Source organism: Meriones unguiculatus, chromosome 3 (genome assembly GCF_030254825.1).
Source record: "Meriones unguiculatus strain TT.TT164.6M chromosome 3, Bangor_MerUng_6.1, whole genome shotgun sequence".
Classification (NCBI taxonomy): domain Eukaryota; kingdom Metazoa; phylum Chordata; class Mammalia; order Rodentia; family Muridae; genus Meriones; species Meriones unguiculatus.
The window spans coordinates 42,679,854-42,696,494 of record NC_083351.1 but is presented as its reverse complement, the minus strand read 5'-3'; the positions used below and the strand labels follow the sequence as shown (position 1 = coordinate 42,696,494).

The 16,641-nt window shown below is 35.6% G+C and overlaps 1 protein-coding gene across 1 annotated transcript in view; it reads right to left on the bottom strand.

Annotated features, from left to right (window-relative positions):
• Smc2 (structural maintenance of chromosomes 2) overlaps positions 1 to 16,641 on the bottom strand; it is a 46,852-nt gene that overhangs the window by 10,853 nt on the left and 19,358 nt on the right. Inside the window, exons 14-21 of the mRNA XM_021660989.2 lie at positions 16,386 to 16,505; positions 14,571 to 14,775; positions 12,811 to 12,946; positions 9,749 to 9,873; positions 7,883 to 8,076; positions 6,937 to 7,080; positions 3,065 to 3,259; positions 1,343 to 1,543 (exon numbers count right to left, since the gene is read on the bottom strand). Coding sequence (XP_021516664.1) covers positions 1,343 to 1,543; positions 3,065 to 3,259; positions 6,937 to 7,080; positions 7,883 to 8,076; positions 9,749 to 9,873; positions 12,811 to 12,946; positions 14,571 to 14,775; positions 16,386 to 16,505 — 1,320 coding nt within the window. The remainder of the gene's footprint in view (positions 1 to 1,342; positions 1,544 to 3,064; positions 3,260 to 6,936; positions 7,081 to 7,882; positions 8,077 to 9,748; positions 9,874 to 12,810; positions 12,947 to 14,570; positions 14,776 to 16,385; positions 16,506 to 16,641) is intronic.

Genomic DNA, 16,641 nt, shown 5'->3' with positions numbered 1-16,641 from the left:
AAACATTTTTCTTTTAACATTCTTTTTTAAAGAGGTATTAGAGCCCAGTTATCATGATCTAATAAAAAGAAACAAGTCCCACAATGGTATGCAGCTTAAATGCAAAACTTTAACTGTATATTCCACTGCTTTAACGTGGAAATGAAAGCAGAGGAACACAACAGCAACATTTCTAGCCTATGTGGTATCTAACAGATTTTTTTTGTACAAGCAAGTGTTAGTAATATTAAAAAAAAAAAAAAACTTAGCAGAGCAAAACTTCATAAAAGTTTTGAACTAGTATTAATTTCACACATATCGCACTATTCTCTAATATGAAACTACAAAATGAATTTTGCTGAATTAAATAAAAAATACTCATACAGTTACTGAGAATACTTTTTCCCTATAAGATTCTCAGGAGCAGGGAATTGTTCCTACTAGGTTACCCTTATACTAGTCATCTCAGGTTCATCACCAAGTGATAGTGATATTTGCTTCCTAGACTTTAAGAGTATTGTCTCAGCAGAAGAGATGGACACACTATCAAGTAACTGAGAGCATTAAAACCCAGACAATGCTGCTGGATTTAGAGTGGTAAAGGTGGGTATTACCCACTCAATAGTTTTAGTCATTACTTATGCAATAATTTCAGTATACACCATAGGGAGAGGAACTCAGAACTTACCAAGGATGTAATAGTACAAGGAGGGAGAGTACAGATCAGCAGCATAGCACATTCTCAAGGCAAGTAAATGATATAAAAACAAACCAAGGAGTTAAGTTTTTATTTTACCAAGTATAAGATTAGGACATTGTGGTGGTTTGAGTAAGAATGGGTCCCATATGCTCATATATTTGAATGCTTAGTCACCACAGACTGGCACTAACTGAAAGTATTAAAATAACTAGGAGGTGTGGTTTTGTTGGAGAAAGTGAATCACTAGGGTGAATCAAGAGTCCATGCCAAGACCAGAGTCTCTCTCTTGCTGCCTACAAAGATCAGGCTACAGGCTTCAGCTACTCCTTCAGCACTGTCTGCATGCTGCCATGGCCCCATCAAGAAGAAAATGAACCTCTGAAACTGTAAGCAAGCTCCAATTAGAATTTTTTTTTAAATATAAAAATGTTTATAGCAGACAGCAAATGTCACTGATACAAGAGAGCATAAAGGGAACTGATTACAAAAAGAGCAAAATAACAAAGAAGAAATGAAGAAAATGGAGAAATAGGTAAAGAAAAACAGCAAGAACCTATGTACTACTTTAGGCAAAGGGATGAATCTCATAACAGCTTAAGAGACCACACACCAGTGTCAGATACCACGCTGTTCTAATATGGCCAGATAAAGCAGTGGACTCACTCGCTCCTCTGCTTCGGCCAGTACATTCATAGCTCTCATGTTGACATTTCTTCCTAGTTTCTCTTTTACTTCTTGTAACTTCTGAAGTCTTTGACCAGCTTCTTTGGGATTGTTTGTTTTGAAATCATACGCACTATTAGGTTGGCCAAAGAGATGCTTCTCAGCATTAATCCAGTCATAATCATTCAACATTTTGGATACCTAGCCACAGAAAGAAATAAAACTGTAGTCAAACCAAATTTTTTTAAACCAGTTTCCTAAGTGCTTACTACTTTTAAATCAAATATTTGGGAGAAAAACAAACAAACAACCCAACAAACCACCACAATGACCCAGACAAAGAAAGGGTCTGGCAGTTCATCTACAGAAATAAGAATGACACTCTTTTTTTTTCTTTTTTTTTATCAGTTACATTTTATTTTATTTTTTTTTTCAATGCACTCTTTATAATATTTACATATAAACAGTGAGCTATCTTGCAAATAGGACCTAAGTCAAAGCAGAAAAGTCATATAAAATATGAAGGTAATTTTACATAACATTTTTACTGTGTCTTTACTTTCTGATCTGGTACATGAGATCAGGTGTTTTTCTCCATATGTAGTTTTGGCACACAAAATGTTTTAAATTTGGAGCACTTAAGATTTCCAGATTAAAGATGCTTCATTTGTATATTCAAAACATCTCTATTAAAATTAAGATGAGGCTCATTCAGATTTTACTAAATTACTTCAAAAAGCAATTTGTGTGTAGCTAAAACTCCTTAGAAATAGACAAATATTTGATGAAATCATGGAAGTCTAATTGTGACTATATAATAATTCTTTAGAATTTTAATCTAGGAAAAAAAAAGCTGACTTGATTATCTGTAATTCTACATCTTCTGACAAGGTAAAATGTAACATTTTTATATAAAAGAACCACTGCAAATTTCAAATTACAATCCTTAATGGTTTTCCTCTATAACTGTGTGAGGTTCATTCTGATTAGTAGAATGTAATCCTTGTCTCATCTATTTGCCCTCACTATTGTCCACTGCATGGTACCTCTGAAATACAAGTCAACTGTCAACTATAGTCCAGCTCCTAAGATGACTGGGAAGGTCTTTGAAGGTAATGTGTGGATATGCCACTTATCCCTGAATCTTCAGCATAGTATCTAATATAATCACTTTTTACAACGGCAATCATATCCTCTTTAAGATACTTAATCTACTGTGACATAGCAAAGAAAGACATTTCTAGTGCAACTAAAAACTGGGATATCTTTAAAATAACTGCATTGTACAACATCATCAATATTTTCAGTAAGACTGAATAAATAGCATTGACACCTGACTATGACAACACCCAAAATAACAATGTCTTTTAACATGAGACCTATAGACATATTTTTTGAGTTCTTAAAATTCAACTTGTAATATAATGAATTTATATTATTATTACTATTAATAAGTTTTATTAATAAGTATGGATAGAAATAATACCACTACATATGAAAATACATCTTAAAGAGAGGAATAAATGTCCACCTTTAGATCACTTGGGTCATTTATAGAAAATGATTGTTACTGACAAGCAGTTAACACATCTGTAAACTCAAATATACTTTAGTCTTTGGTTCTGCCATTTGTAGCAAGTTTCCTATTGAGCAGTTACTAGATTTTTCAAGAGCTCAGAAATAACGTGATTATCCATGTGGTAAAACTACACATAACCATACCTTCGCAGCAGCATCATCAGCTTCCCGCTTATGTTTGCTTATGCTGTGGTCTAACTCCTTAATTTGAAGTTGAGAATCATTGTTCTGTAAATTGTGTTTTGCCACTTCTGCACATTTCTCTTTAATTATATTGTCCTGTGCCATTATTATTTCTTTTTGCTTCATCAGCTCATCTTGAGCTTTATTCACTGCTTCCTAAAACAACAACAAAAAGAAAAATTAAAGAATACAAAGTAAGGTAATAAGTATCTTAATTATGTTCCACGTTGATCTGACAGATTTCTGAAAGGCATGTGAGTGTGACTAGAGATAAATGCTTGTCTAACTAATCACATTTTAAACCCACATTAAAATGAGACTTGAACCTAAGCACCAGGTAAATCACTACAAGAACCAGCCTAGTATACAATTCATGCTGGAAATGAGAGCTTTTCCTGGCTGCAGTGTAGGTAGAATGACTGGGAGGAGGGACTACGAGAGCTGACTTGCTGTTTCTCTGTTTAAAAAGTGCAGTTCTGAGCAGTTAACAAGAAGATAAACTGAAATATCCCCAAAGAACATATGTCCAGGAGGGACATTGGTAAGAGCTCCAGATAAGAGAGGTTGCTTTATGACTTTTCCCTTCTATAGAAGTAAGGTGTCAGAGTGTGACCACTGGCTCCAGAACGTGGTACATTTGATTTTAACACAGGGGTCAAAACAAAATAAACAGAACCTTTTGTTGAAAGCAACAGACCTGTTGCAAAGACAAATTTCTTCCTATGACTTTCAGGGCCACCTGCTCCCCATAGGTGGAGGCTACCTAACTTCGAAGGGCTAATTACAGCCGTTATTCAGTCTGCTCCCAACTCACTCAAGACTCTTTGCTTCACCCTAGATTCTGAATGTCGCTGTAGTTAAGGTTAGACCACAAACGCAAAGTAATGTTTACATTAAAAAAAAAAAAAAAGACAAAACCCCCTACATCGATTTTCACTTACATTAGGGGGTAAAAAGCCAAACCAAGTTAAGTACAATAATAGGTCAAAAAGACTCTAAGCCATGATTTTTCTAAGTGATCACAAGAACTAATAATAATTTACATTACTGGTTTGGGTAGTGAATAAACATAATTCTGAGCAACAATGTTCTACACATCAGACTGTTAGAGGTGCTTAGGGTGGTTTAATCCCCTTATAATGCAGTGCTCATTAATGCTCTTCTACAACAGCAAGAAAATCCAAGGCTCACATTAGAAATTTAAAGATATTTTAGCTCTTTTTTTGGTTTGTTTTTGTTTTTCGAGACAGGATTTCTCTGTGTACCCTTGGCTGTCCTGGACTCTCTTTGTAGACCACGCTGGCCTCCAACTCAAAGAGATACACCTGCCTCTGCCTCCCCAAGTGCTGGGATTGCAGGCATGCACTACCATGCCTGGCTGATATTTTAGCTCTTAAAACCTTTTGAAGATGAAAAAAAAAAAACAAGAAAAGAAAAAAAAAAAGAGTAAAATTCTGGTGCTTTAAAGGAAAATAACAAACAGTCTTATCAACTATAAGCACATCTGACAGAACCATGCTTACGAAGACTCTCATGCCAAGGTTTAATGGTATAGGGTATATGTGACTGTCAGGCTTCTTTGCACTGGGAGAAAAGACACATAAGCCCTATTACTTCAGATGGAGCAGAAATGGAGTTTTAATCTTGTTCGTCTCAAGCCAATTAGTAGTAGTACTCCTTAGCTCCCAGGGAGTATGCTTATCTGCTCCTATTGGCAAAAGGAAATACTTTTTAAGGTAAAGCCTGACTGAACAACCGTTAACAACTAACTTATCTATCTTACAATTTCCTATTAAGAAAAATGTAACATGATATTGGCAGAGGAGAAGACAGAGGAAGAAATTATGTCAAAAAAAAAAAGGCCAAAATAAAGGAAACCAGAACAACAAAACTTAAATTTTACATTTAAAGCAAGAAAGGAAAACTGAACAGAAACTGTGTAAAACATCCACGAACTATAAAGTTGAGACAAATTACAAATCCTTAGTCAGAAAAGGAGTAGTTAAAAAATGTTATTCTGCTGCTAATGTGTATTAATATGTATGAATGTGTTAACAAAATGGAATGTAATTAGGAAAAGTATCAAGAACGAGCAGATGCCACTGTAGGCTACAAACAACGTAGCAAGAAACAAAGTGAAATGCTCTTTACTATAACGCTCCTCCTGTGTGGATGGAGACCCCGCAACACTGTGTGCTAATTACCTGACAAAATACTCAGTAAACACAAAACTCATGCCACTAGTAACAATAGCGTCTCAGCCAAAACACAAAGACTTGAAAATGAAGGCTATATTACACAAGTAGGAACAGAAACATTATGGAAGAGAACTTAAAATTATTAAAACAGGTGTGAGTCTAAAATATTCATAAGGGTCTCTGAGTCTTAGCCTTCACAGTCCTGCTTCTGAGACCTGGACATTTCTCCCTTATCAGCTGAAACACTATTGCAGCATTACAACGTTATACTTTAGAGACACTATGGGAGGAATGTACTTGCTGGCTGCAGTGTGCCTGTATCAAAGGTGAGCTTACTAAGTACAAGGACAGTACCATGCACGTCCTGGCATGGTTCAAGGCTGGATACCACCCAAAGGTTCACAGAAATTTCTCAGTAGTCACCAAGCATACACAGCCTTTGTGTGGACAGCCTTTTCTGACAAAGCTAAATCTTTACCAAGCCAAACATAGTTGTGCACTTAGACCTGGCCCTCAGCCTTGTGGGTGAAGCGGGGCTCTAAGGCTGTATCCACACATCAATCACCTCAGATTGGGGTTAACAGCCATTTTTTTCTGTTGTTTTCAGATACCTAAGAATTCTCTTTAACCCCAGGGATCAATCCTTTCTCCCAACTCTGTTCATTTTACTATATGAAACTTTGAGGTGATTTTTTGTTTGTTTGTTTTTGTTTATCAAGACAGGGCTTCTCTGTGTGGCCTTGGCTGTCCTAGAATTGCTCTATAGACTGGGCTGGCCTTGAACTCAGAGATCCACCTGCCTCTGCCTCCAAAGTGCTGGGATTAAAGGTGTGCGCCACCATGCATGGCTTGATGTGACTTTATTATTTGAAGTCCCCATTTCACTCCATACTCTGATCATAAATGAAAAGACTTAAAGCACTAAATCAGTCATTTTAATTCAACATTTCATAAGTAAATGAGCATTAAATTTTGGGCTAGGAGCTAATTAGGCTATGCCCACACACAATATCTTCTTTCTCAAAGCTGCTATGTAGAAAATGACAACCCTTTACCAAGAGCCTCTGAATCTGAAACTGGAACAGTCTCCCCAGGTGGCCAATTCCAGGAAAAGAGTAGAGAAATTATTCTTAAGAAACTTACAGGCTCAGGTTATGAGATTCTAAGGGAGGGACAACCCTCGAACATCCCTCACTCTGATAAAGGGCACACCTGACTAAGCATGCTCCCTCTCTCGACCTGCCCCACAGCCTACAACTACCACATTAACAAGATGCCTGCTGTTCTTCCTCACACTACAAGCTGCCCCCACACACGGCACCCCACACCCCAATGCTGGCCAGCCTCAACCCATAGCTCACCTGACTGAAAGACACTGCTGTGAATTACTCAAGAACACTTGACAAGGGGAGCTCCCCCTTTCTCTGAAACCAAAGAAGGGGCCTGAGCTCTCCAGGGTCCCCTCTACCATATCTTTCTGAGCATATTTACCCTCCCGGCCTGAACTCTGACTCCCCACCATGCTGACTTTTGTGGAGTTAAAAGACAATCTGCTTCAGCATGCTCCTTGAACCCAACCCCAAAACCTGTCTCTAAGTGTTTTTAAATTTCTCCAATTTGATGAATAAATCTTACCTTATTTTTAGCTACCTCTGCTGCCATTATTTCCATCTGACCTTCATAGGCTTTGATGGCTTCGTTCACAGCATCAAGCTGCTGTTTATTAGATACATGTTCTCTTTTGAGTTCTTCAAGCTCCAGAGTGATAGCTTCAACTTCCTACAGAAACGTAGAATTTAAGGTTAACTGCTAGCAAGTCATTTACCTTCATACAGAGATAAAAACTGACATTATTTTCATTTAAGTAGGACTAACTGTTAAGTATTAAACTACCAACGAACGAAGCTGTTATCTCAGAAGAAAAAGAAAACAGCTTATTCCCTTTTAAAACTGTAAATTTTGAGTTTAGAAAATTACATGTTATTTTCTTTATCTTTAATTATACTATAGAAAAGTAATAAAATTCTGTATAGCATATGCAGTAGTAGTGAGTTTAGTGACAATTTTTTTCAGCATGTAAAAACCTTTCTATCTTGATTTTGCTTTCCAATATAGACTTTTAGTTCACTGGAAAATTTTTGTGAAGCTATTTAATGAAAGAATTTTAAGCTGGGTAAAGATGGAAAGTTTAGAGTGTAATTACTCTTTGGAGACATAAACACATTCAAATACAGGCTTTGGCACTATGCAAAAAATAATAAGGATCAGCCTCCAATTCTATGACATCTTGTCCTTTTGTCTTCAGCTTCTAATATTGCATATGCACAAAGGTGGTGATGAATAGGAATATAAATCTGTTAATCCTTTGTAAGACACAAGACATCACATGATTTGCTCCTGATTTGTGTGACTCAACTGCAGTGTTTTCAGAGAACAGTGCTTGGCTTTTAAGATGCATAATTTACAATTTACACAACTTGCTTAAATTTTGGAATCAACACTGATGAGTATGGCCAGCCAATGATATTTCATCACCTTCTGCTCTACGCTCATTTAAAAATATTGCTAAGGAAGGTCTTACCTGTTGTTTTTCTTTCATTTTCTTATTAGATGCATCTGCCTTTGTTTTGGCACAATCCAGTTTTTCCTGAGCATCCTTCAGTTCTTTCTCTCTTTCAGCTTCTGCATTTTTCATTTTATTCTCCAATGCTTCATACTTTTCTTCAGCTTTCTTTTGTATTTCTTTGGTGTTTTTTAATGTCTCCTCACTTTCCTCTGAATCATAAGGTAGTTAAACATGGCTAATTTAATAACACAGATAAAAGTTTATACATCAAATTGATTTTAAAAATGTTTTGAAAATTAGAAGCTAGTATTAGATTTTTTAAAGCATTATAGCTATGTTTTGGAAATGGCATAATGAAACATATATCCCACTAAAAGCCATATTTGAATTATCTAAAGATCTGTGAAGTTATTTCTTCTGAAAGATCAGTCTGTATTTATTGGGAGCTGGGGGTGACATGATTTTCTTTATAAAATGCTAAGGATAAATCTCAACCTTGCATTTACAAAGTACATGCTACTCCTTGAATTATATCTCCTACCCTGCAGTTCAAATCAATACTGAGGTCACACTATTTTCCATGATTTTAGTCAACTCAAGCTTATAATGCCTCTGCCTCCTGATGCACACCAAGGCAGCCTGGACCATGAGAACATGTTTAGATTGAAGCTGGGGCTTTAAACATAAGCAAACAAAGAAGAATAGATACATTCTGGTCATATGTGACATCTATAAGAGCGAGGACTCATGATGCAAAAATTCTAGAATCTAACACTGTACAATTTTTTATGACTTTTCAGTGCAGAATAGAAATATTAGAGAAATGCACATGTAGATTTTTGTCATAATGAATGACAAAAACAAAACAAACTGTTATATACAACTAAGTTATAATGAAAGAAGGGGAAAAAGCTTCTTTTGAAAAAAAAATATGGAACACTTAAGGAATTTGCACTGGAAAATGACTGAACAGTCTATAAATGAAGTTGTAAGAGATTTCTGAGACCTTTAAAGAAAACTCCAAGAATGGTACAAAAAGTCCCAGATGAAAAACACACGCAAGTATTTTGGGATTGTGAATGGTGAGGTTATTGAGATAGCATAGATGGAGTATCTGCCCAGCCCAAGGTAAATAATGCAACTATAAAAATCTAACAACAACAGAATCTAACAGGTGTCTATGTCTTACTGATTGTGATAGCATTTTAAATAATACCACCATAATAATTATAGGGCAAATAATAAACGTTACATAGCCCACACCATTTATTTGCAACAACAATTAACCTTCAAGAATATCCTCAGAGTGTAAACTGTCTGATGCTCTGAATAAAGTTGGTTATGGCACAGACTTTAGTTCACATCAACTTCAGGACCCATTCTCCCAGGTGCATGCTGCTACATCTAAGTAGCTATAAATAGCATTATATTCAACTTTTTGTATGTAAACAATGGAAGAAAACAAGTTACCTACAAAGAAAATGGGCAAATAAGCACAGAAACCCAAAGATCCAATAAAAATACAAGTGTCCTAAACTTTAATGATAAACAAAATGCAAATTAAATACTTGAACACTTGAATACTCATGTCACCTACTCACAACTTAAGATTAGAAAATTCTAAAACATCTAGGAAAGGATATAAAGAAATGAGGACTTTTCCATACTGATATGAGTATTGGTTAAAAAAAAAAAAAAAGAAGAAGACAATTTTGGTGATGCATAATAAAAACGAGGTTGATTACAACCTGGGACCCAAAGTCCCCCACTTGAATTTGTGCTACAGTAAAAGGCCCATGTAAATGATGAACATCAAATCTTCTGAGTATGAAAGAAATGAGAGCAGCATATAGAGATTAGGCACACTGGTTTCCATCTTACCAATGGTTTTTTTAAGAGCATCTAATTCTTCTTGTTGCTTATGATAAGAGCTTTGCTGAAGTTTGGTTTGCAACAAATCTCCCTCCTCTGCCTTCATCTCCCATTGCTGTTTCAGTTGGTGATACCTTAAAAAGACAAGTTTATAAATATCCTTGGTGTTTGAGACATACATTCAAACATGAGGCTCTTACCTAAAGCAATACAAATAAAATACGCTCATGTAATATAAATAGAATGAGATGCTAACAGTTATCATGGAAAGCTATTATTGAAGGTAAACTAAATGATCAAGACCCCAAATAGCTATTTTCATAAAAGCCTTAATTTTATAAAACACTATCTTTGAATAAATTAAGTTTATTTACATGCATAAATATACCTATATACAACCAGTAATTACTATAAAAATAAAATTAATGATAATTCATACTGATACATAGAAATACATAAGTACATAATAATTCCCTAACTGTGGCTAATAAACTTCTTTAATTCCCATTTTCAAATGTCAGTAATAATAGCTATCCATTTTTTTACAGTGAATGACGTCATGTTTTACAGTTTATGAAGTCCTGGGACTCACCTTAGCATCTGTAATGTGCTTTCCCAGCAATGCTATACTACTATATGTTCTGGCCGCTCATCTCTTTGCATAGTATTTAGCTAACTCAATTGCAGCGAAATTTCAAATTCATATAAATTCACAATATACCCTAGTCAGTAGAAATTCATGAGCTTTGAGGAGAAAAGGATTAACCCAAATAAAAACACTATCTTGCGTACTCCTACTGGAAACTGCCTGACAGTAAATAAAACAGCACTTTCCACTCCAAGTCATTAAAAATATGTGGAACAAATATTTTGAAGAAAACTACGCTAAAGTTCTGATACAATATACCTAAGAATGGCTTTTGCTGATCCTCACATTTTGAAAATTTCAAAATTAGTTTCTTTTTCCTCAGCGATACATTAGTCAGTAAGTCTGAAGAATAATCTTCTGCATCCAAAAAAGAAAAAAAAAAAAAAAAATGAAGCCTGCAAAGCCTACAGCCCTACAAACTCACCAGCATCCTGCTAGAGCTTCCACTGAACAGAAAAACTTTTTTGCATCTTTTTCACAGAAAAAAATTCAGTTACTCTACAACTGATATAAGTAAATAAAGATGTGGGGGAAAACGGGTATTTTCATACAATTTCATACTGGAATGCCACTCTAGTGTAATATGGAGAGCTCTTCCATAACTACAGTGGATCTCAAGTCTTAGTACAATTTTTAACTTACACAAATCATTTTAATTTTTACATTTACTCAAAATCATAAATTCTAAACAGAGTATTTCTATCAGTTCTTGTTTACCATCTTCAGAGGGACTAGAAAGATGATACTTACATTTCAAGCATATCTGTAAGTTTGCAACACTCAGTGCTGAAGCTTTAGGCAAGCACAGACTACATCCTGGCTCACTATAGCACCATTCTTAACATTACGGTGTTTGCTATCAGCTGTCTGCTTGTGTTTGGCCAGGCTTTTCCCGGTCATCTTAGCAAAATTTTGGTGCCTTTTTTCCTGGACAGTTCCTACTTCCTTTCCAGATGCACCTTTTGCTTTATAGAACTATTTAACATATTTTATCACTTATGTTTTTTTTTTTTTTTCTTAGCTATAAATAGCTAGAAGACAGCGGAAATATTTTAGTCACTTCCTCATGAAGGGTATTTGGCACACACCAAACACTCAAAAAACATGTATTTGAGTATATAATGTCAAGAGAGGAAGAGAGGGGAAATTCATGATCTCGATTTTGAGGGGGTAGAAAGCATCGATTCAAGTAGTGATCAAAAGTAGACATGCATGCCAGGCACGGTGGCACACCTTTAATTCCAGCACTTGAGAAGTAGAGCCAAATGGATCTCTGAGTCAGCCAGGGTTACAGGTTTTTGAGACCCTGTCTCTAAAAACAAACAAATCCAAATTAACCTACTCCTACATGAAAGAATACTGCAAGAGAACATTCCTGGGCGCGTACACAGATTCTACCAAAGGTATTTGCATGCTGATGTTTTAGTGCTGCTTTTAATCACAATAACAAGAAAATAGAAATAACCTAGATGTCCACACATGTGATGCATATACACAATAGGGTTTTACTCAGCCAGAAAAAATGAAATTATACAATTATAAAATTATCAAGTTGATAGAATTGAAAAATATTAAGTGAGGTAACCAAGGCTCATAAAGGTAATATCCAGTCTCATACATAGATTTTAGCTTCTAACTTCATGTATGTGTATTTGTGGAAGAAGTATGTAGGTGTATATGTGCAGGGGGTATGTGCGTGTAATGGAATTATTAAGGGTACCATGAGGATGGAAAAGAAGGTTTAGGAAAAGTGTACAAAGAATAACAGAACACATATGACATAAATATGGAATACAGAAAACTGGAGACAGAGGGTACATGTAAAGAATTAGGGAGATGGGGATAAGGACTCTGTGGGCAGAGGGGTGGGTGGAACCACCAAAAGAAATGTTAAAAGTGCCATAAGAAAACCTGTTACATGGTATGCTAATTGAAAATAAAATAAAATAAAATAATCTTAGTGCTTCCTTTCTGATATCAATTTGTCTAGCTCTTCCTCAGATAACACACTGATACCAGTGTACAAAAGAGTATAGAAAGAGTATAGAAAAGTGTATAGAAGGACAGCCACAGTAGTGCTCATTTAGTGCTGACAACTGATCAAGGCTATGACACACTGAGCACATTCAACCAAGCCGCCGTCAGGTGTCGTGTGGAGTCATTCCAGAATATCAAAGCATTCCCACCAAGCCCAGCAGGACACCAAAGCCACAAACATTTTTCAAGAATGAAGATTTCTTTTGTGTTTGCTTGATTAGACTCTGATAACTTCTTTAACAATGATATCCTTTTAAATCAGAAAAAAAGTGGGTAAAAATTAGACAAAATTTATTCTAAAATTAAAAATAAAATCAAAGATAGTCAATTTCTGATAATTTTTTATCATGCAGAATGTGTATAGCTTTATCCAAAGAAGACTTACTTATCAGCAACATTTTTAAGACCCGCTAGCTCCTGCTCCAGAGCATGTAGCTCATTCTCCTTGATCCTCAGCTCATTCTGAACATCTTTGAGTTCTTGAAACTTGGTTAAGATGGAAGCTGCCTGGGATCTAGCACCTGGATTGAAGCAGAGTAATAGAGGCTTTAGATATTAAGTTATCACATGCTTATTAAACATTGTTTTCTAAAAGAATTAAACTAGAAATGAGGAAATAGCAAATTCTCTAGTGAACTTCAGACAATCAGAAATCTATTCCATTACCCAAACCTTAACAAATAAAAATTAAAAAAAAAAATTCTTGGTAGATGTGGTAGTTTCCTGATTCAAAATAACTGCCCTATCTATTGGACCTATCTAGCTAAGGCAAACTTTCCACTCCAGCACTAAACTTTGATATGTGATTTGTTCTGGCCAATAAAAGAAAACCTAACTCCTTGAACATCAGTATATAATTCACATTTGCACTAAGAAAAGCATATTGAAAAGAGGAATGCTTCAGAATGAGTTACTGTATGAGAAAAGGGAGCAGAAGCAAATGACCTCCAGTCAATGTAATATAAGTGAAATGAACTAGTTCAAATTAGAGCTATCTTAACACCTCATAACTTGACCTAGGCTCTGAAGATGCTGCAGAACCATGAGAATAAACTGCCCTTATATAATATAGAAGTGACTGTACTCATCCAGCAGTGACAGCCTGAGATACTATGCTAGCAAGGATGCTCTGTAGGTTTGATGGAAAGATGCTAAGGTTAATTAACAACGCCATCAGGGCTAATAAGATACAGTATCATACATATGCCAGCTCTTAACACAGACACTCCAAGCACTTCTGAATCAATCAAAGAATTCCTTCTGCTTTAGATTATTATAGTCCATGCAGACAGTACTTATTTGATATTGAGTTAAGAACACAAGCTGCAACCACACTGTGAGGATTCCAACTCCAAACTTCGCTGAGTACTAAGTTACTTAACTAGTGCTTCTTTAATTTCTGCAGCTGCATATTAGAAATGATAGTATACTCCTATCTTAAAGGTATAAGGACTAATTACGTATTTCAGGGCCATAGATTAGGGCATTATAAAATGCAGTATACATGCATTATCTAATTACTAACTAATTATCTGTTATTATTGATCCTCTGAAAAGCAGATAGTGCAAGTAAGGAAATTGGTCTCATTACACCAATTTTGAGGAGTCACACGTGGCTAATAACTACTGCACCAAACAACACAGTCTTCAGTATTTCCTGGTACAGAATAAATAGTAACCTTTGTTATCTTATTAGGATACAGCCTTAGAGCGTAATTATTGTTTTAAAGTGTCTTCTCCATGGCATTAAGGCACCATTTCAAGATTTGATAAGGGTAATAGTACACTGCAATGTGTCTTCTTAAGTTTCCTGAGAAAATGGGTAGTTAGGCTAAAAACTTACCAAAAAACCAAACCAAACCAAACCAACCTTCCCTTCTCTGTGACTGCAACTAAGCAGAAAGTATGTAAACAAGACCATATTCCAATCAGCACCTCAGGGCATAGACTAGCCTAAGCACAAACAGGGACAAGCTTTAGAGGAATGAGTGGCTGAGTTAATCCGCGAGAGTGTATCCTAAGACACCTGAGGGCTCTGGAACTATTCTGTACTTTTAAAAAGAAACTGGCAGATAGAGAAAGAAACTGCTACAGAGGCACAGACTATTTACCACAGAACTGTTAACACAAGTGGACACAACACACCTCCACTCAATGTTCCATGAGGATCAAATACATCACCCCCGAGAGTTACAGTTCTGGTCATTATCCTTTTATCAAAGGCCACTTTTTTGGCATTGTCCATATTGTTACAAACAAATGTTGTTCCAAAGACAAATTCCATTGCTTTCTGAAGTTCCGGTTTATAGTCAACCAAGGAAAGAGCTACATGAACATTGTTAGCACCAACCTGCAGGAAAACAAAAGATGCACCACAAGACACACTACTTTCTTTGAAGTATGATTATATAAATCAGTTAAGACCTGTTACAATATATCTTTAAATTTTATAATATATATATCTAGTATTATATTTTCATTTAAAATACAATTTTAAACACTGAAAGATCTATTACCAACTAAAATAGTTTAAGTACTAAGTAGTAGGGTAGTGGTGGCTCACATATTTAATTCTAGCTTTCAGGAGGCTGAGGCAGGTGTTTCTCTGAGTTCAAGGCCAGCCTGGTCTACAGAATGTGTTCCAGGACAGCCAGGGCTACAAAGACAAACTCTCTGTGTTGAAAAACCAAAATTACTAAGCACTGTAAGTTTCTATCAAGAAGGCAATATAAGTTTGTAAATCTAAATGGGCTGTATAAATACAACTATTAAAGTATAGCAATCACTATATCAGCATAGTTACAAAAATGTGTGTTTTCATGTTCAGTGATTGCTTTTTTACTCAAATTGCACTATAGCAGACACTTCCAAAACACAGAAATAAACACAATGAATAAAAAGAACAGGCAAAGTCCCCAGTATTCCTTTGCGATCCACAGCCGCTTTGTGATGAACTGTTTATAATGCCCAACCCTCCCATCATTTTATGGCAAAAGCAAAACAACAAAGACAGCACCATGCTCAGACCATCTGCTAAGGCAACAAACACCAATAACAGGTCGGGCAACCAACTCTGAGAAAGTGCTCTTGCTGGTATTTGAAATTCCAACACACTAAACCAGGCCTTAACGTACAGGCAAATTACGTTACAAACTAAAACAAACAAACAAATAACCACTTTCAACTACAAGGACATTTTGAAAGTTTTATTGAAATTTTCTCAATACTAAAGACACTGGCTATCTGCTTATATCATAACAACAGATGGTATTTCTGGGTTTCACATAACTTTTCAACTCAAAACACAAAACTGTTCAATAACAAACTAATTTTGTTAATAGAGTTTTTTCTTTTAAAATGATTTTTTTTTAAATGTGGATTGGTGTTTTTCCATCATATATACCTAAGTGAGGTTGTTAAATTCCCTGAAGCTACAGTTATACACAGTTGTGAGGCGACAAGTTGGTGGTGGGAATTGAACCTGGGTCCACTAGAAGAAAAGCCAGTTCTCTTAACTTGTGAGTCATCTCTCCAGCCCTGACTTCATATTTTTAATCAGCAGTCAACACCCATGTAGGGGGGTGGAAAGGTGGCTGTTAAGAACACTGGCTGTTCTTCTAGAGGTCAGTTCAGTTCCCAGCACTCATGTCAGGCAGCTTATAACGCTAGGTCCAGGGGATCACACATTCTCTTCTGGCATCTGATGGCACAAGCATATGGCACATATTTCTACACATACTTAAATAAAACCAATAATAATAATTTTTAAAATAATAAAAATGCATGGTAAATTAAAAATGTATTTCATTGTACACATCTATTTTCTTCTTACTAAAAGATATAGTAAGGGCCACCTTGTTAGTTAATCAGAATTCCACATGACTATACCCCTTAAAATTAGTATTTCCTAAAGCTAAAAGAAAAAGGTTAAACATTTAATTAAGAAAGAATAAGACTTACAAGATTCTGAGCAATCTTCAGAGTTTCAGGAGCAATAGATCTGGCTGAAATTTTATTGAGAGGAATTATTGTGTATCGACGCTTCAATTCCCCCTTTTCTAGTAGCTTCTTACCAGTAACCTAAAACATGCATTTGAAATTGTAAGAAAAAATAATAATGACTAAAAACATTAAAATGGAACATATGCAAGTTTAGCAATATGTCAACAAATATATCTCTGGTGTGTTTATCCCAAAGTGGATTTTAAAAGTATAT